Source organism: Galeopterus variegatus, unplaced genomic scaffold (assembly GCF_000696425.1).
Source record: "Galeopterus variegatus unplaced genomic scaffold, G_variegatus-3.0.2 Scaffold1931, whole genome shotgun sequence".
NCBI classification, from domain to species: Eukaryota; Metazoa; Chordata; class Mammalia; order Dermoptera; family Cynocephalidae; genus Galeopterus; species Galeopterus variegatus.
The window spans coordinates 81,045-101,116 of NW_007728042.1; the positions used below are offsets into that span (position 1 = coordinate 81,045).

The 20,072-nt window shown below is 41.4% G+C and overlaps 1 protein-coding gene across 1 annotated transcript in view; it reads left to right on the forward strand.

The window, feature by feature from the left end:
* Positions 1-20,072, forward strand: part of SNTB1 (syntrophin, beta 1 (dystrophin-associated protein A1, 59kDa, basic component 1)) — a gene marked incomplete at its 5' end in the record, with an annotated part of 102,994 nt that overhangs the window by 73,162 nt on the left and 9,760 nt on the right. Inside the window, one exon of the mRNA XM_008579622.1 lies at positions 19,317-19,513. Coding sequence (XP_008577844.1) covers positions 19,317-19,513 — 197 coding nt within the window. The remainder of the gene's footprint in view (positions 1-19,316; positions 19,514-20,072) is intronic.

Below are 20,072 nucleotides of genomic sequence, written 5' to 3' on the forward strand. Positions count from 1 at the left end.
CTGAGGGTTCGGATCCCATATAGAGACCGGTCCACTCACTGGTTGAGCGTGGTGCGGGCGCAACACTAAGGGTTGCGATCCCGTTGCCGGTCACGATCCCGTTACTGGTCACGAAAAAAGACAAAAAAAAAAAAAAAAAAAAAAAATGTCCAAGGATTGACTGCTGAATCCAAGCAATTGTGCAGTGATTCCAATTCCACAGTAAAGAAGAGAAAAATAAAATTTCTGTGAGGATGCAAAGTACTCAGCTGCAGGGAAAGATAAATTGCTTCTCAAGAGTCAATTTTTTCCTCAGCTTTTCCATCATGTAACCGGGTTTAGCAGTGGGACTTCAGACCCTTGGTAAGACTGAGAAAGGCTGGGCTCAGGCCTGCTTCCCCAGAGGCAAAGCAGGAGACGCAGACTGATGTGGAAGTGAGTTATTAAGAAAGTGCTCCCAGGAGAAACCTGGGAGGGAGAAGGTGAAGGATGGACAAGGGGAGCAGCCAAGGGAGGGTGTGGTTTCAGGCAGAGTCTCAGCCCCAGCCTGACCCTATAGGGAGCTAGAGAGCTGCTCTGCCCAGTATGTACTCACCAGCTGCATATGGCTATTTAAATTAATTTAATTTAAACGAAATGGAAAATTCAGTTCCTTGGTCTCACTAGCCACATTTCAAGTGCTCATCAGCCACATGTGGCTAGTGACTACTATTTTGGACAGCACAGTCCTAGAACATTCCCATCACCACCAAAAGTTCTGTTGGACAGCATTGCCTTATAACATATAAATGACTCCATCAGAGTTTGTCCCAGCTCAGAAAAGTGACTGGACTTGAACACTCCCATAGTGGTCTGTCAAAAACAAAGGATGCTGGGAGGGATGTCACCTCGCAGTCTCCTCGGGCCATCTGCACAGGCAGCCTCAGCTGCTGCAGTGGCTCAGGGACGTTGCTGAAAAAAGTCATGGATATGAGCCCTTAATGGCAAAGCCCCCAACAGGAGGGATGAGTGCACCAAAACAGTAGTGAATCTGAGGAAGTTTGGGTGGGGCATGGAAAGTATCTGTTACAGGCTCACAGTGACAGGGATGCCAGGTCTGTATTGTGAGCAAAGCCTAAAACCATAGCCTGTTTCCGATATGGAAATAGAAAATGGAAATCCCTCCAAGTGTGTGGTTGTGGCCATTTAGAACAGAAGATACAGCATAAACAAACCGGGTCATCTAAACATAAAGGAGATCCAGTGGTAATATATGTTATATATAATATATGTCACTTGTTATACGTATATATGAGCCCTATGAGCAGTGACAGCATTAAGCACATAATTAGCACCCTGATCTCTAGCCAGTAGCCTGTAAGGCAGACTATGTCCAGGTCGTTAAGGTAACTGGCTATTTGTTCTTCCTTTGTCCCCTTGAGATAAGTAGGTAACCTGCTGCCTAGTCCTGAGCAGCATCCTGGAAATCGAAAAGCTGGGAGTTTCCATCCTAGTCTTCCTCCCACCAGAACGATGCTTAACCCCGGGCTAATCACTCCATCTCCCTCTTTCAGAGTCCTTGTCTATTAAATGCACCCAGTGGAAGGTCATTGTTTCCAAAGCCCAGGGGAAAATGTACTTTGGTGAAACTGGTTTTTAACCCACCTTTTGGCTTGGGCATTGCCACCATCGTTTGGTTGCATTGGTCCTGGTTGGCTTCTTTACAAGACCGTGTGGATGTGCCTAGACTTTTTGAAAGCAAACAATGAAAAAAGCGACCCCTCGCTTCCCTATGAAATGATCCCGAGTAGATGTAGCCCCTTTGTAGCTCCAGTCTGGCCTTCTGAATGAGCTGCTATGGGAGGCAGGGTTCACTCCAGCTGAAACTGAAGCTGTTCTCTCCTTGCAGATAAAGCCAGCTCTCTGAGACAAAGGGACCACTGCCAGAAGTGGTAGCAGCCAAAGGGAAACTGAATCCTTCCACTGCAGAGGCTGCTTTCCCAGCCACTTTTTTGAGTTCATCAAATGACCTTTTCATTTGCTTTTCATGTGTTCTCTACCATCACGTGCGGCACTGTGTCCTTTGTATATGAGCATTTGCGCACACAGCCTGTCTAGTAGCATTATTTGTCTCTGTATGTATATATATCTAAAGAAAGACCATGTCTTTTCTTAAAATTCCTTTTTAAAATCTTTTATTGAAGTCTAATTTATAAATAGTAGTATGCATGAATCTTACATATGCAGCTTGGTTAATTTTTACTTACAGATACAGAGCCATGTCTTTTAAATTTTATTATAGAGTGTCTGCTAATTGATCATCCTGGGTGACATTATCAAGAAGGTCATGGTAATACTATTTGCAAAATAGATCAAAATGGTAAAAAACCCATGGCTGGCCATTGTGGGGCATAGATCAAGGCCAAGTACTTAGGAAGATTCTATCAGGGTTTGCAAAACTTGCCTAATTTAAGAATCACCTGGCTGTTTATTAAGATTCAGGTCCTCAGGACCCTGCCTTAGATATTTGGGCTTAGTAGGCTAGGGCTAGAAGACAGGAGTGTGTGTTTTTAACAAGCATCAGGCAAATATAGTACTCAGAGTTACCACATTTAACCCTTACAACCCTGTGACCCTGTGAGGTTAAGGTTTTATTCCTATTTCACAGATAAGTAAACTGAGGAATAAAGAGGTAAGTAACTTACCACAATCATATAACTGGTAAGAGATGGACCTGAGGTTCTAATTCTTACCTTCTGATTCTTATCTACTGTTCTATGCAACCTGCCAAGAGCATATCCTTATTAACTTGGGTTTTAGTGTCTCTTTGAATTTGCTGAATGTATCACATAAATCTTTCTTTTGCTGACAACTTAATCATGCCGTAGGTGACCACCTATTCCAACTAACAAACAAAGAAAGCATTATACCAGAATACAAAGAGTAAGGACAGAGTTGTGGATAGTATCTGAGACTTAGAGTTTCTACCCATGGCTTAGACCAGCAGCATGAGTGCCTCCTGGGAATGTGTTATACAAGCAAATTGTTGTGCTCACTCCATACCAATTGAGTCAGAAACTCTGTTGGGGTTGGGGACCTAGTTAATCTGCAACTTAACAATCCCTCCAGGTGTCTCTGATGCAGGCTACAGTTTGAGAACCACTGATTTAGAAGACTATGCACTGTCTCTGCCCTACTGCCTCCCATTCTCCCAGGGTTTGAGGTGTGTCTCAGTCTATTCAGGCTGCTATAACAAAATACCTTAGACTGGATCATTTATAAATAATAGAAATTTACTTCTCACAGTTCTGGAGGCTGGGAAGTCCAAGATCAAGGCACCAGCAGATTCCGTGTCTGGTGAAGGTTGCTCTCTACTCTGCAGGTGGTATCTTGTTGCTGTGTCCTCATCTGGTAGAAGGGCAGAAGGGTAAAAAGGGACTAACAGACTCCCTCAAGCCCTTTTATAAGGGCTCTAGTGCCATTCATGAGAAAGGAGCCCTTATGACCTAATCACCTGCTGAAGGACCCACCTCTTAACACTGTCACATCAGGGATTAGGTTTCAACATGAACTTTGGAGAGACAGAAGCATTCAAACCACAGCATGGTTGTAGGGGAACTCCACAGCAAGGACTTGGCTTTTTCCCCAGTGGTTCTTCAGAAGCAATGTTCTGCCTCAAGCTATGTTGACCACTGATGAATCAGTTCAAAGGATCTAGGTGTTCAAGAGTTATCAAGCAGCTCCTAAATGTGATATACTACTGCCCTTCCTTCACACTTAGTGATCTTATGATTGGTTTTCCATTGGTATTTTGCACTCTTTCTTAGCTTCATTTTAATAGCTGCATAGTGTTCTGTCACATGGATGCTCCAGAGCACGGGTTCTAGAAATTTACAACCTGACTCCAAGTCTCAGTATTGCTACTTACCAGCTTTGGAAGATTGGGAAAATTTTGTAATCTCTTTTTGCTATGTCTCTCATCTGTAATATGTGAAAAAGACCTTTTTCTACTGAATAGGGTTGTTCTAAGGATTATATTAGACAATGTAAAGTGTTTAGAATAGTGTTTGCCACATGGTAAGTACTAGATACATTTAGTTATTATTACTCTTATTTTTTAAGCCCTTCTCTATTTGGGGGTTTATAAGTACATTGGCTACATTTTTTTAAAGAACTCCATCATACTAAAAATTTGAGACCAACTAAAATCCACAGGTCATCATCATAGCACTATAAGGCTACACAACCACTCCAGTTGTCGAGTAAGGCAAATCACAACTAAAGCCAAAATGTTTCATTATTTTAGTTATACAAAGTTTCCATTTATATTGTCAGAGCTAGGGCTCAGACCCTTCAAGCCCATTGTCTAGACTGTGTCACAAACCCTTCACATGTCAGGCTAGGTCACCAGACCCCTCAGACGCAGGTCCATGCTAGGTAATTGGGAAAGATCCCGGGAGCTGTTGGCAGACAACACGAGCTCAGTCTTCAGCAATGGCAGCAGCAGCTTACAGGTCCAGCAGCTTACAGGTCTGGTGGTGACGGCGGCCTCTCGGAGGGTCCTGGGGGCACTGGCAGCAACAGCCTCCAGCAGCAGTAGCGGCCTCCCCCATGGCCCCCCCTGGGGTCACCCCCCGGGGGTGAGGGGGCAGCATGGATCAGAGCCACTCGTATTTTATACTTAAGTCCATAACCCAGGACACCTGGGTGCACATGTGCAATTACATCAGACAATAACCAAGGAACACCTGGGCGCAGATGCATATTTACATTAAATGCTTGGCAAGATTCTGAACATCTGAGAGACCTTGACCATTTTCCTATATTTTCCCAAGAAGCGCCTTCTAAAAAAATCTTTTCAAACCCATCTGTTAACAAAAAATAAAAATAAAAAAGCAAGTAAACAAAAGGTCTAAAAAAAAAATTTCCTTTAAAAAAATACAATTGTATTTATTGGTAGAGAGGAAAAACAGTATTTCACCATATCAGATTTGACAAACCTGGGTTCACACTCCAGTTTTGCCCAGTTAAGCCCCAGTTGCTGCATGACCATAAATAGGATCATAATGTCTGTTGCAGAGTGATCATGAAAATTAAAATATGATGAATGTATTTATCAGCCATAACAATATACTATAAACTGGATGGCTTAAACAACAGAAATTTATCTTCTCATAATTCTAGAGGCTGGGAGCTCAAGATTAGGGTGCCAGCGTGGTCAGTTTCTAGTGAGGGCCCTCTTCGTGTCTTGTAGACAAGCCACCCTTTTTCTGTGTCCTCACACGACCTCTTCTTTGTGCATGTGTGGAGAGTGCGAGCTCTCTGGTGCCCCTTATTATGAGGAACTAATCCTATTGAATCAGGACCCCACATTCGGCCTTAGCTAGATCATTATAGGCCCTGTCTCCAAATACCGTCATATTGGGAGTTAGGGCTTGAACACATGAATGGCAGGGGGGCCCCATGATTCAGTCCTTAGCAGTGACATATGCATAGCCTTATTTAGCATAATGCCTACACATAGTAGGACCCAGCGACTCAGTCCCCTTCTCTTCCCTTAGCTGTGCTGGGAGCTTTGCTCAGAATGTCAAAGACGGTTTTTTCCCTGGCACAAGAGAACTGGCTAGGATGACAGCCAGTTGAAACAGGCTTTTTCCAAATTGAATTACTCCCTCAAACAGTTCATAGTTGATTGGTTTATTTGTTTGGGTTTTTGTTTTTTTTTTTTTTTGGCCCAGGCACATCTAATTTATATTTTTCTGGAAGATGAAAATTTGATTGTGTTTCATAGCAGTGGCACCAGAAATGCTCACATGTTCTTGGTATTGACTGCCATGCAGAGAAGTTTATGAGAAGTCGTCTCTTCCCCCTGACAAACTTCGGAGGTGCCTCTGTGCATCAATGGCGCGATTTATAGCACTGCCCTTGGGAAGTTTGCAAACATGTTGTAATTTTAGCTATTCTCAATCTTCGGCTTTTTATGGGTCCTTGGGAAAACATTTTTTGCTTAGCCAAAGTTTATTCGATATTGCTGAACGTTAAAAAAAAAGTACACTCGCCCATATGGTTGTAAGAGTGTTGGCTTTTTGTCACTGTCGTCATAATTGGCAAGTAAGATGGGTCTACAGAGAGTGAGGATTAAGGGAGCAATATTTCTGAAATTCTAGAGGAGGTTTACCCCAGAAATTCTGTACATCCAGTCCCAGTAGCTGGTGGAGGTTTTGGAAACACAGAGCTTTATAAAACGAGTGACACTGCTCTGAGTCATTTTTGACCTGTGGGCCTGAGAGAAGGGTGTGGGTAGCCTTGAAAGAGGAATTGATGAATATGCACTTCTCTCCTTCCATGTCACTTGGGAGCCACCGATGCCGAGCATTTCTATTAAACATGTTAGGTAATATTTGACACCCAAGGAACTAACATGCTTCTAAGGGCTAAAAGTAGTTGCTGCCTCAGGCCAGCTTCAGAAATTTTAGGAATTCTTTTCACTGAGAAAGTTTGGACAATTGCATTTGTCAAACATTAAGTTACAATCAGTGTGTGGTTTTTCATGTTAAGCCTGGCAGGCACCTCACTCTTAGGGAATGTGGGCATATTCCATGGGCATTCCCCAGGACGACATGAAAGGATCTACATGCCCAAGGATCTGCACCCTGTCAAACCAAAAAGTGTGGGGTGTGCTTTCCACAACCAGCCATCCCATTTGTCCCCATAGCCCTAGTGCTGTCACTAGCTCCTGGCCTCTTGTCCACTCCTCTATTAACCCTGAGCTGCTCTGAGGACCATGGACTTGGGAATCAGACACACCAGGAGTTGAATCCTTTGACCTCTACTTTCAGTGTGATCTTGAGCAAAATATTGTTCTCTCAGAATCTGAGTCTCCTCATCTGAACGAAGAGGGCAATAGTATCTTCTTCATACAATTGTTGACAGGACTGATTGAGATAGTATATGCACATGTTAAGCATATAACTGGGGCATAATAAGTGAATAATAAATGTTGTTAGCAATTGTCAAGATCAGAGAAAATAATTGAAATTTAAGTGTGAATGACTAGTAAGTAATTTAACATGCGTGACTCTGTGTAACACTGCATTTTATCAGGGACTCCTAGCATCTTAAATCGAAGTCATCAAAATGTAAGGATTGAAGTTAATGAAGAGTTGTTGGTTCGTTTGTAGGGAGCGGGGAGTGTGGAATGGAGGTGGGGAGACTGGAACACCTTAACTCACGGCACAAAGCTAGCTCTGAATGCTCCTTTTAAAAACATCACAGGTAGGTGACCTATGGATGGCTTCTTCTTTGGGGCAGGAATGCTCAGTTTAATTTAAGAAACTTCTAACAGGCTCCTGTTACTGGCCAACATTTTAGTGGGGGTGATGGTACGAAAATAAATAAAAGCAAAATGTGAGAGAGATAAAAAGCTGATTGTTCAAGTTATTCACTCATAGTTTCATTCCCAATTAAGTAAGGACCAATTTTAATTGTCATTATCTTACATGGAGAAGTTATTGAAGATCTTTTTACAGTGTGTGTTCTGTATGCACTGTGACATATGTTGAACTAATTAAAACATAGATGGGGCAAGAGAATATGTAAGAGATAATCAGAAGATTCAAAGAACGTATTTAAAAATTATAGCTCTAAGAGTGCTGAATAATAAAAAGACAATTAACTTCAAAGAAAAAATCTCCCCAGACTTTGGACTGTCACGACATCAGAATATCCTTTAGATTTTAAGTCTCGTTTACCTCTGGAGAAGGGCAGCACATGGGTGAGTTAAACCCATGGATGACCTAAAATCGACATCATACTCTTTTCCTTCAGTTTCCTTTCCCACCTGTAGTTCATGAGCTGGAGTTTGTCCTCTTTCCTGGTGTGATGGAAAGAGTATGGACTCTGCAGTCATATGGACCTGGATTCAAATTCTGACCACTAACCATGGGATCCTGGGCGGCTACTTTACCACACAGAATCATGGATTCCTTTTCACCAAGTGGAGCTCATGACACCACTTTCAGACAAGTGGAAACTGAGCAAGATCATGCACCAGTGCAACCTGTCACCTGGTGAGCTTCTACTTTCCTCCCTCCTTGTCACTGCTGGCAGCGGGCTGAGAAAGGTCACGAAGCCAAGGTGAAAAGTATGGGGGAAAATACCACTAAATAGTCAAGAATTGGTTTCAAGCGGTTTTGCTGCTCATTCTCCTGTATTAGTTTGGTCTTTGCTTACAGTCAATATCTGTCAATAAAATCAGCTTTCTGAGAGAGGGACCTTGCCTGACTTTCACCACCGTATTCAGATGAAGAAAGTTTAGAAGATATAAATGAGGCAACTGTTCAGCTATTCCTGGGTGGGGGGAAAGGAGGTTCCTGGGAAGCCCCTTCTCCCTGACAGTTTGGCACCGGTTAGTGACAGTGATTCTTTGCCCCTCACTTGTTTCCTAGAGGGTCTATTCACTGCTAGCCTCCACTGGGGGAGGCCAGCGAAGGAAAGTATTAGAGATCACCAAGCCATTTAAGTGGTCTGGCCAGTTGCTTTTTCCTTTTTTTTTTTTTTTTTTTTTTTTTTTTTTGTGGCTTGCATTGTGGCATCTGCAGGGAGATGCTAATTACAGCAATTAAGTAAAATGAGGATGTAATATTGCTTAGCAACCCGGTTACCTAATACGTAATTTTACTAATTTGGCTGAATCTGTGTGCTGCAACTGTTTTTGTTTTAATTAAGGATATTAATAATAATGTTTTTGTATGGAACATTTTATGCAACATTTTCTAATACCTCTCCAGAAGTGAATTAGTGTGTAAACATCCCTTGTGAGGCAGTTTTGTTTTTTGGGTTTTTTTTTTTTTTCTTCAAAACTCGTCAAGCTAAGGGACCTATTTGAGAATCCAAAAATGATATGTAACACTTGGCCTGATCTCCTGCAATAATGAATTCCCCTAAGTCTTGGGCAAAGATTTGACCTGAAAGGGGTTTTATCATGCAGCCAGTCTGAGCCTCATGGGATTTCGGTATATGAAATAATTTTAAGACATTTCACTCTTCCTTTTTATCTGGTTTAGGGACTCATTTAGATCCAATTCTTTAAATTCGATCCATGCTAGCCATAAATGTGAAATCTTAATGAACTTCACTTTTTTGGAAAAAAAAAAAAATAGTCAGCTTCTATCCACCAGACCCAAAAAGATAATTCTAACTCTCTAAGCAACCAAGTTACTACTAAAAACACCAATTGCAAAAGATGGATTTAAAAGAAGAAACAGGAAATCGATGTTAGGCTGTGCTCATAAAGCATCTCATCCCACTTACCTTTCAAGATCATTTTTGTTCAGGGCTGAATTAATCTGAAAATTAGCATTTAGTGGATGTAACCCGAGTTCTTTGGATTTAGCATGAGCTTCTGCTTTGTGTGGTAGAAAGGCTGAGGGTGGGAGAGGAGTCATACAGCAGTCATGAATCACAAGCTTCTTGGAAAATCATCCTGTTATTATTTTAGCTGTTCATTTAGTCATTCATTTAACAAATAGTTACTGAGTGCCTATGTGCCTGGAACTGTTCTAGGTGCCAGGAATGCAGCATGGAATAACTAAATAAAAATTACTGCCCTGATCGAACTTATATTCTAATGATGATAATGGCAATTACCATACATTCTGTGCCAAGCGCTGTTCCATGCAGTATTCATATATTAACTCATTTAATCCTCACAACAACACCGTGACGTAGGCATATTATTATTCCCAGTTAGGAATTGAGGAAACTGAGGCATGGAGAGTTTAAGAAACTTGCAAAGGTCACACAGTTAGTGAGCAGCAGAGCTGGAACTCGAATCCAGGTATCTGGCTCTCTGCCCCACCTTCTCATACCTATGGCTTCATTCTGCTGCCCCTCACTCTAATATTATACAGTTTTATTCATTTTTGTCAGTATTCACACTCCTAGCTAATAGGAAATGTCAAATCTCACTGGGGCTTGTGGCTTTGCTTCCAACCATAAGAATGTATATCTGAATTTTTTAACCTGGGAACAAAGCAAGTCCTTGGGCTTCTCAAGCAGTTTCAGATAAAACTTAAGAATTGGGTGTGAACTGCAGCTTGAAAGCCTGTCCCAGGGTGCCAATATTTTTTCCTGGCTGGGTAAGGAAGTTATTTTCTCTTGGGAGACAGCATTTTCTGGTTGTTATAGTTTAGTCCCTGCTACAGATAAGAGACAGATGGTCATATTTTTAATGATACACAAATAGCTTAAAATGTAAAATAATTAAAAGATAAATAATAGCTATTTCAAAGTTCCCCTGAGATTGCAGATCAAGAGAGATCTTTGAGAAGAATCTTGGGAGGAATGTAAAAAAGGCTGTTCCTGGTGGAATGGGAAAAATTCAGGCAGACAGATTTTAGCCCTACCTTTTCAAATGTTCAAATGATGACTTTTCACATTTTAATGTCCAGCTGACATTTACTTGGAACTTAGTTCCCAGAATCAGGCTACAGTAATGTGTTCCCAAGTGTGGCCTACAAATAAAGAGCCCATTAGGAGGCCTTTTCATTGGCCCCAAATATTGGAACATTTCAAAAATCGATTAATTGTATATATGTGTGCTTTCCTTTGCAAAATGGAACTCTGATTTTAAAAACTTTTTGAAAAACATGCATTCATGCAGTTATTTGGTTGACATTTATTGAAACCTACAGTTTGTCAGGTAGAGTACTAGATACCACAGAATCAATGAGAGGAGACCAGACTCCTACCCCGAAAGAATGTAAGTCCTCGTAAATGAGATGCAAAAATAATTATGAAACAGTGGGTAAATGGGTTGATAATGATGTGGGCCACCTACCTGAAAGAGGAGATTCAATGGTGATATGCTTAGTCTCAAGCTCTGGTAGATTACTTTGTTGGCAACAGCAAGTTTGTTTCCCCCAACATCTTCTTCCCCAGGAGCTGTCAACTCTGATACATGAGCAACAATCCTTCCAGAGCAAGCACCCAAGAACACCTGTTGGCTGCCACCTTAGGCAGTCTCAGCCTTGCTGGAAGTGCTGTTATCTCATCTTAGCTCTCAAGAAACAAATCATCTGCCTCAAGCATGTTTTTCCCTGGATGGGCTAGGGTCCAGGGATGATGTAGTGGATTGAATTGTGTCACCCCCAAGTTTAATGTGTTGGAGGCTGGATCCCCATTGTGACTGTTGAGGGTAGGAAATCCTATTATGGTAATTAAAAGATAGGGCCTTGAAAAGGTGATTAGATTGTATAACAATGTGGTAGTGAATGGATTAAATGGTGGTCAGGGGTGTGGTTCTGAGGACTTTAAAAGGAGAGCACATGAGAGTCTCCCTTTGCTTCACCATCTTCTGTGATGTGATACCCAGCATCACCGAAGTCACCATCAAAGAAAGTTCTCACCAGATGTGTTCCCTGGACTTTGGACATCCCAACCTCTGCAACTGTAAGCAATAGAGTCTGTATTCTTGATAAATCACCTAGTTTCAGGTATTTTGTTATAAGCAACAGAAACAGACAAATACAGATGGCTTTGATGAAATCTTAGGCTCTCAAGGGGAAAACATTCTCTACCATCCCTGGGAAGTCACTGACCAGTGTGTCTGTGAGCACTTCCACAGACACTGCCAACGTTTATGCCTGCCCCTTCCTCCTTTCCATGCCTCACACAGTCTTCTCTTTTCCACACAAAATATTTCTGAACTATGCTCTTTATGAAGTAGTTTTGAGTACTTTGCTGTTTCGATTATTGTCTTCTAACATCATAATATTTGTAATTCTATTCACTTTATTTACAGACATTATACAGAGTAGAGGGCCATAGGCTTCATTACACTGCTGGAGGGATTCAAGGCACAAAAAGATTAAGAAGCCGTCTCTTAAAACTTGGTGCCTGGGGTTGAATGCTGTATTTCAGGTGTTGTCCGATCAGTGCTGGGGAACACAGGTCTATCACCTGCTTTATTCTGGTAATGAAGTTTAAGTTCTCATTGGTGGGGTTGGCAGCTCTGGGCTGAGTCAGCCATCAGCTAAATTTCCAGTGGTGATTCTACACTATGTCTCCCCCATTCTAGTTTTGTTGTTGTTGCTGTTTGCTGTTTGTTTCAGTGCTTAACTATTTTACATCCTGATCCTGTTTTTCTTCTTTCCAAGAACCATCCATTGATTTGATGTCCATGTCCTCTGTAACATCATACAAGTCATTGATAAAAATGTTTAACAGGATAGGTCTGAGGATATAGCTGTGCCTCCATTTCTAATTAACCCATAAAGGCTACGATCATTTAACAAAGTAAGCTTTGTACCCAAAACTTATTCCTTTTAGGTCCAAATGACTATTGGAGGAAACTTTGTCAATATGTTCTTTCTGGATATTCACTTCATTTATTACTTTTCTAGTAATCGTGAATGCAGGGAAGCCACAAAAGTTGAATGCAGGGAAGCCACAAAAGCTTCCATGAACTTTTATTGCCTCTTTTCCAAAGTCAAAAATGATTACTTAAAAAAACTAATTGCAGAATCTTGCCTGAGAACAGGTCACTTATTTATTATTTTTATTTTATAAAAATCATTTATTCCATGTTTTGAAAATCAGGATATAATTTCCACTTTTCTAGTTTTCCAACCTCTCACTTCTTCTCCCTGATTTCCCAAAGAGTCCCTCTGAGTTTCACCAACGTAGTGTTTAAGTCCTTCCAGTAACCTTCCCAGGCAAGGACCTGAATTCATGAGAAGCAGCAGGGTGCTCTTTTAGAAATGCCAGGGCCTTCTGGGTTTCCATTGCACGTTTCTTAGGTTCAAATCTCAAAACCCGTCTTTTCATACAGCAGCAAAGCAAGAATTTCCAAGTTTTATTTTCTCTCAGCTATCCATTAATATCCCTGTTAGCCTGAAGATGCAGGGATGAGTCTCCTTTTACCTTCTTGCCCCCTAGACATCTAAAAGGGTACCTCATGTTTTCTTTGGCATTGTTAGGAAACCTTTCCTCAGTTGAACCCTCAATTTCTCATCTAAATGACTATTTCTTTTGATCACTGTTTTGAATCCCCTGTAAACTTCTTCTCCTTTGCAGTGGACATGGCTCTTTGGGAATCCTGGTGTTACTTAACTTAGAGCTCAGGTATTGGGTTCATAAGATCTTACGGACTTTGTGCAATATTGCTTTACCTTACATGGAGTCTGAGCTGCCTGTGAACTGTGTGAGTGGAGATGTTCAGTGAGCAGGCTATTGTAGACAATATCCCACATATTCAGTATTATTTTTCTGGCTGGGAGTTGGCAATATGTCAATGCAAGTTCATCTCGAGAGAAAGATTTCATAGAGCATTTATAAGTTAAATTATTCTACCATTTTTCTCTATCTCTTCCTAGTAGCTGCCACTCCTATCACCCTGGTGGCTCCCATAATAAAAGAGGTAAGAGAGAGAATTTTGATCTTATCTTGTCCTGTGACCTTGACTCATCTTTGCATATGCCATGGTTTGTAAAACAACTGGTTCTCTGTTCAATCTTCATTAGGTGAATGTTCACATTTCTATGTTTCATCCCCAACTTATTACTGTTAATAATCAAAAGCACTTAGTTGGGGATGATATAAAGAACAAAGGAAATTTATTATTTCCAACATCTTGGTAAGGGATGAAATAACAGATATGGTGATAAACGTGGGGGTCCTTCTTTGTCTTTGTGCCATAACCCAGTGCTGCCTATTCTTATGATAGGACTGCTTTCCCTGAAGGTTTGGATTCACTCTCTGGAGGAAGATCTTCATAATGATCAGGCTGTTCCAATGAGGGGCAATGATTCTGCACCCACCCACCCTACTCTGGCTCATGTTTTTTGCTCATCATCTGCCAGAGGCTTGTTCTGACTCTCTTTCATATTCCAGGAATGAATCTCCCAAGAACTGGGGCGAGACCTGGAGTGAAGAAGCTATGGGAATGAAGAGGAGAGAATTTCTCTTCTTAAACTGTGTCTCTCCTCAAGGCTTGGTCTGTGTCTGTTCCGCTTATGCTGTACCTGGCTTTTGAGTTTGCATAGACTAGGAACTTTCATTAGTTTGCTAGGGCTTCCATAACAAAATACCATAGACTGGGTGGCTTAAGCAACAGAAATTTGTTTTCTCACAGTTCTGGAGGCTGGAAGTCCAACATTGGAATGCCAGCATGGTCTGGTTCTGGTGAGGGCTGTCTTCCTGGCTTGTACATGACAGCTTTTTCGCAGTGTTCACATATGGCCTTTTCTTGGGGAGCACACTGAAAGAGAGAGGCCTTTGGTGTCTCTTCCTCCTCTTATAAGAGCACAGTCCTATTGGATTGAGGCCCCACCCTTATGACCTCACTCAATCTTTATTACCTCCTTGTAGGATCTATTTTCAAATACAGTCATATTGGGGGTTAGGGCTTCAACATATGAATTTTAGGAGTACACAGTTTAGTCCATAACAGAACTCCATAAATATTTTTTGGAAATATCAGTTGATGAATGGCAAAATCTTTATTGATTCATTGAATTAATGAATGAACTAGTGAGTAATGTTTGGTATTCAGTTTGAAGGAGGGGAGAAGGGACTTGAACAGAGCAGGAAGCTCCTCTATAGCCCCTTAGAGCACCTCTGCATCCAGAAGATCCTATCCCTTCAACTTGCAGGTCTCAGCATCTCTCCTGTCTCATTTGCTGGAGGCCAGTTGGCTAGGGTAAGGGATTAACGAGGCCACAGGTATAGGTTTCATCCCACTTGGATCAGTTAACTTCATTCTGAGAAGGGCTATCCCATAGCCGCAGCGTGCAGGCATTAGGTGTTAGGAACTAGACAGAGGCAATTTAGGATATCCCAGACACAAAGAAATGCAGGAGTGCATAGCAGGGCACATCCAGAATTCCAACGCTATATGGCCACCACCATTAAACAAACAACAAACAAAACAAAAATGACACACTGAGTCATAATATATATATTTTCTTGGTGCAGTGAAAGTCTTGATTCTAAATATTAAAACATTTGGGTTCATTTCAATCTCATAGCCTTTTTAAGTTAATATTTAAATTGTGTAGTATATGTTTCTTAGAGGATATTTTAACAATTAAAAAAAAAAAAGAAATGAAACCACTCATTCTATTGCGTGACATTTTAGTGGATTTGTTTTCAACCTTTCTTTTACATGGTTGAGTTACATGTCCAGAACTCTTCCATACATATATATGCATTTCCTCACATTTATACATACTATATATAAAATAATCTTCAAAATCTATAATACTCCATCCAGAGTATGTGCATCCATATGCATACAGTAGCTGTCTGATATATTTCACTTGATTCTAATGTGGAAAAAGTATCCTTTCGTTATCAGTACACACATTATGTAGTGAAAAGCCAATTTGCTTTATCTCAGAGTTTACATACAGTACTGTGTGTTTCATTAAATAAATATTGGCGTATTCAAAATAACACATATTTCAACATGTCTGCTGTTCCTCAAAAGGCAAATCAACTTGTTCTCTAATATAAATATTCAATAATTCACACTTGGCTAGTTAAAAAATCAATTCCTCCCCCCCACCTTTCTTTTTCAGTCAGTGAGAATTCAGTGATGAGATGAACACAGAGAACACAGGAAGTCCCCCAAAGGCTCTTTTTCCGTCACTATTTCCTGTACCACACCGAGCTTCCCCATCAAGGACTCCCTGTGCATGGAATTAGGCAGCCCAATTTTGGGCTCTCTCATATCATATTATGTTCTGTTAGTAATTTCATTCCTCATACCCAGAGCTACCAAATGTGGATTTTCTAACAAATTGTGTTTTCCAGTTATTATTGACTTTAATTTTGTAATTTATCTGAAGAAAAATAGATATTAGCAGGAAATTCACCAAAAAATGGCACTCTCCATGAGAGTGGTGAACCTTTTCCTCCCTTTGCTTCTGTGTCTACCACATATTTGTGCCAGCCCTGGATTGTGACAGAGTTGATGTCCTCTGGGTGGAAATTTAGGAGATGAAAAGTGAGAACAAGTTAGCCCAGGGAAAGCATAAGGGAACCGATTTTTATTGAATGCTGACCACAGTGCACTAAATACTGAACTAAGTGTTCTTTATGTTTTACTATATTTTATCCTAAACCTATGGGGTAGGAATTATATTTTTAAAATAAGAAAACCGAGGGTAGGGGTAAGAAATGGAAATAAAACTTATTGAGTACAAACCATATGCTAGTCTCTAGGTACAGTACATAGATTATTTTATTTAATCCTCACAACACTACATTATGAGGTAGTGATTCTTAAAAAAAAATTAACAAATGGCAAACAGAATGAGGTTCTAATGCAGCTTTTCATGCCTCCCAAAACTATGCCCTTTTTCAGTTTAACATGCAGCCTACCAACTGTGCCCAACAAATAGATTTCTTGATTTTAAGAAGGACGAGCTGGATATATTTCTTAAAGCAACTAAAACTTAAACACCTTTGAGTGTAAAAACACTTTTGAATACACAGTATACATTCTTGCTTCCTATAGGTACCTTTTCTTAATGAACTTTTACCTGTTCTTCAATTTCTTTCAATCCTATATTAGGATTTAGATAAATGTTTCGTATTATCTTTAGCCCACTTGATCTTGAGTCCTCCAGCAGTTTCTTAGATGTCTTGCTCACTTCTCATTTCAAAATGTCCTCCCTTTTCTTGAGTGAACTGGACTTAGTCTTTATGTGTTTAATCCCTGCACCCACACCAGCAGCTATCTCCCTGCACACTGCCCTGGGCTCCCCTTTCTAAGAGATTCATGGAACTTCTGATGTCGGAGGTAGGGTCTGGGGGGCCCAATAGTCAGCCTTAACCCACCCCATCCTCTTACCAGGTTCTTGATGCCACTATAGGAAAGAATTCAAGGGCAAAGTCACAGTAGAAAGTGAGAACAAGGGCCGGCCCAGTGGCGCACTGCTACAGTGCACCGCTTGGGAGCGTGGCGGCGCTCCCCCCGAGGGTTCGGATCCCACATACAGACCGGTTCCTGCTCACTGGCTGAGCGAGGTGCGGGTGCGACACTGAGGGTTGCGATCCGTTGCCGGACACGAAAAAAGACAAAAAGGAAAAAAAAAAAAAAAGAAGAAGAAGAAAGTGAGAACAAGGGCCGGCCCAGGGGCGCACTGCTACAGTGCACCGCTTGGGAGCGTGGCGGCGCTCCCCCCGAGGGTTCGGATCCCACATACAGACCGGTTCCTGCTCACTGGCTGAGCGAGGTGCGGGTGCGACACTGAGGGTTGCGATCCGTTGCCGGACACGAAAAAAGACAAAAAGGAAAAAAAAAAAAAAGAAGAAGAAGAAAGTGAGAACAAGTTTAATATAACAGAATACAGGTTCCACAGAGACAGTGCACCTAGCTCCAGGGACTGAGCAGGGCCCACACCAAGTTTAACACAAAAGCAAGAAATACATACTTAAAGTTCAGTTCAGAATGCAGGCAGGCTCAAGAGAATGAGCAGCTGCTTGCTGAAAGAAAGTTTGATATAGAAAGGAGGAAATACACACTCCACAGACAGAGTATAGGCAGGCTCCAGAAGAGTGAGCAACTGCCCCACCTTCTGCCTGGGATTCAGCTTTTATAGTTTTGTCATCTAATGAATATTCAGTTAAGGGGGTGGCTCCATGTTATGTAACATTGTCTTGTACATGCTCAGTTGGTCTCTTCTTGGAGGATGTTCATTGGTCAAATCCTGTCACATGCACCAGGCATATTCAAGAACATTCTGTGCTCTCTAGTACTCTAATGGAAGGTCACTCAACCACCAGGGTTATATAACTCTTCTCTACTGAGCATGCCCAGCCACTGGATTTGCATAAACCAGCCCCTTGTGGTCTCATTTTCCCCATGTTGGTGCTGAAAATAGGTCTAACTGACAACAGTAACTTTCCTCTAGGGGAGAGCTCAGAGGAGGGGCCTGAGACCTCAGGGAGTGGCTGGAAACCCAGAGGCGTGTCCTGAAACCTGAACCCAGGGAAACCAAGCACCTCCTTTATCACTTCCATCTTTAATGACTCTTCCAACCGAAAGGCTTTTCAACTAAACTTTCTCTTTCAGTTGGCAATGCAAACCACTCCTCCCACCTAATTCCAACTTTGTAAGTAACAGAAAGTTCCTTGGAGTATACAGCAAGCTTGTTGCTAGAAATTCAACAGGCTATAATATGCTCTATTCTGCTGATAATTTTGTCCTAGAGTATTTAGGTTTGCAAGAAAAAAACAAGCTTTTGGATTTTCTTTGTGTAGTTTTTAATCTAGAGGTAACAAGAAAATAACTCTCAGATCCACGTGGATAGACACCTGGCATTTCTTTTACAAATGATATAAAATGTTGCTTTCTGTACTAAAAGATAAGGCTGAAAATGCGAATACCCTGGAGAGAAGCAACATTTACTGAATTATATTCATGCTACCCTGCAAATGATTGATATGAGAGTCTCTCTCAAAAGGAGGTTGAGATATGGAGAGTAGGAGGAAAGAGCATGAGAGACCCCAGTGTTGAAAGGTGCCAAGAGAGAAGCTAGCTCCTGCTCAGAAGGTGGCGCTCAGAGCACTTTGATTCTTCATGTTTTAAGTCTGGCCTTTCAGAAAATATTTACTACAGAAGTCACATTTTATGCTGAGGGTAAACTCTAAAGTCAGGTGAAAATCTTTTATCGTAATGATCTCTTGAAAATCCCTTAAATCTCCCCTAAAGTGCAATTTTATATCATTTCTCAAGAAATCCAGATTGCCAGTTCTTTCATGAGCTTTAACATATACACAGATTGCTACTTCTTCAACTGAATCCCAGGCTGTTTGCTTGCATTTGGGGGTTATATGCATGAATAAGTGCATACCCAAAAGTACGTCCGGTGCAGTCAGATGCTGCAGCCTACAAGAGACACAGAGAAACTAAGTCTAACCCAATAGATTAACTCTCCCATCTCATGCTCATGCTGGGACCTATAGATGCTCAGGAATGGGATGGTGGAGAAAATTTTACACAGTATTTAAATTCTTTTCTCTCTCTCTCTCTCTCTCTCATTTATTTATTTATTTTTCATTTGGCTGAGTGAGTATAGTTGAATTTGCATAAGTTAAAGTCATATTATTCAACTCCTCTGTATCAAATAGATGCACAGCTCTTGGGCACTCTTTTAATCTCATTCTACCACTGGAGAGGAGATGACTGAAAACCATGGTGAAGAATGGATATAGTGGACCCCTTTGGTTCTAGATCAGAAAAATGAGAGCAAATTACCAATTTGGGCCTTTTAGGAGGTGATATGCCAGGTGGACAGGTGGATAAAATAGTCTCCATTGATGACCTCTCTCTCTCTCTCCCCCACCAGGCTGGTCCATTCAGGTCCAGGGAAGGGATCACCCCAGGCTGGGGTGGATCTGTCCTTTGCAACGCGAACTGGTACCAGGCAAGGGATTGAAACACATCTCTTCAGGGCAGAGATCAGCAGGGACCTCTCCCATTGGACAAGGAGCATAGTACAGGGTTGCCACAACTCGGCTGAACTCATTGCCGAAGTCACCACTGGTGAGTACTGCTGGCTATGGGTTACCGATGTCACACTATTCCTGGAAGGACACACCCTCTACTCCACCCTGGCCTAAAATAGTTTCCATTACTGGCTTTCTGAGGTACTTAAAATTCCAGAGGTAAACTTGAATTCTTCTAAATCAAGGCACTGTATTCCTTACTAAAGTGTAACCTAAGGTTTTGATCAGGAAAAGCCTTATCCTGTCTTCATTCAAGAAAAGTTGGTAACTTGGATAGTTATCATTTTCCTACCTGTAACCCCTGGGTGGCTTCCTGGAGGAATGAACTTTGAGTCATAAACTAGTAGGGTTCTTGGTTACACAGAAACTGATTCTGAATAATTTATCACAGAATGAAATTATTGGCAATATATTAGGCAGCTCAGAACTGATCAGAAATCTGAAGACCCAGACTGTGAAAAAGAACAGGAAGCAAAGGCATCTAGGTGGGGGCGAGCAGAGCAAAGTAAAAACCCTGGGAAGAGACCAGCAGCCCCTGCCCCTGGCATGAATGGAGAGGCAGAGGCAGATGGAAGGGCATGGAATGAGCGCAGTCC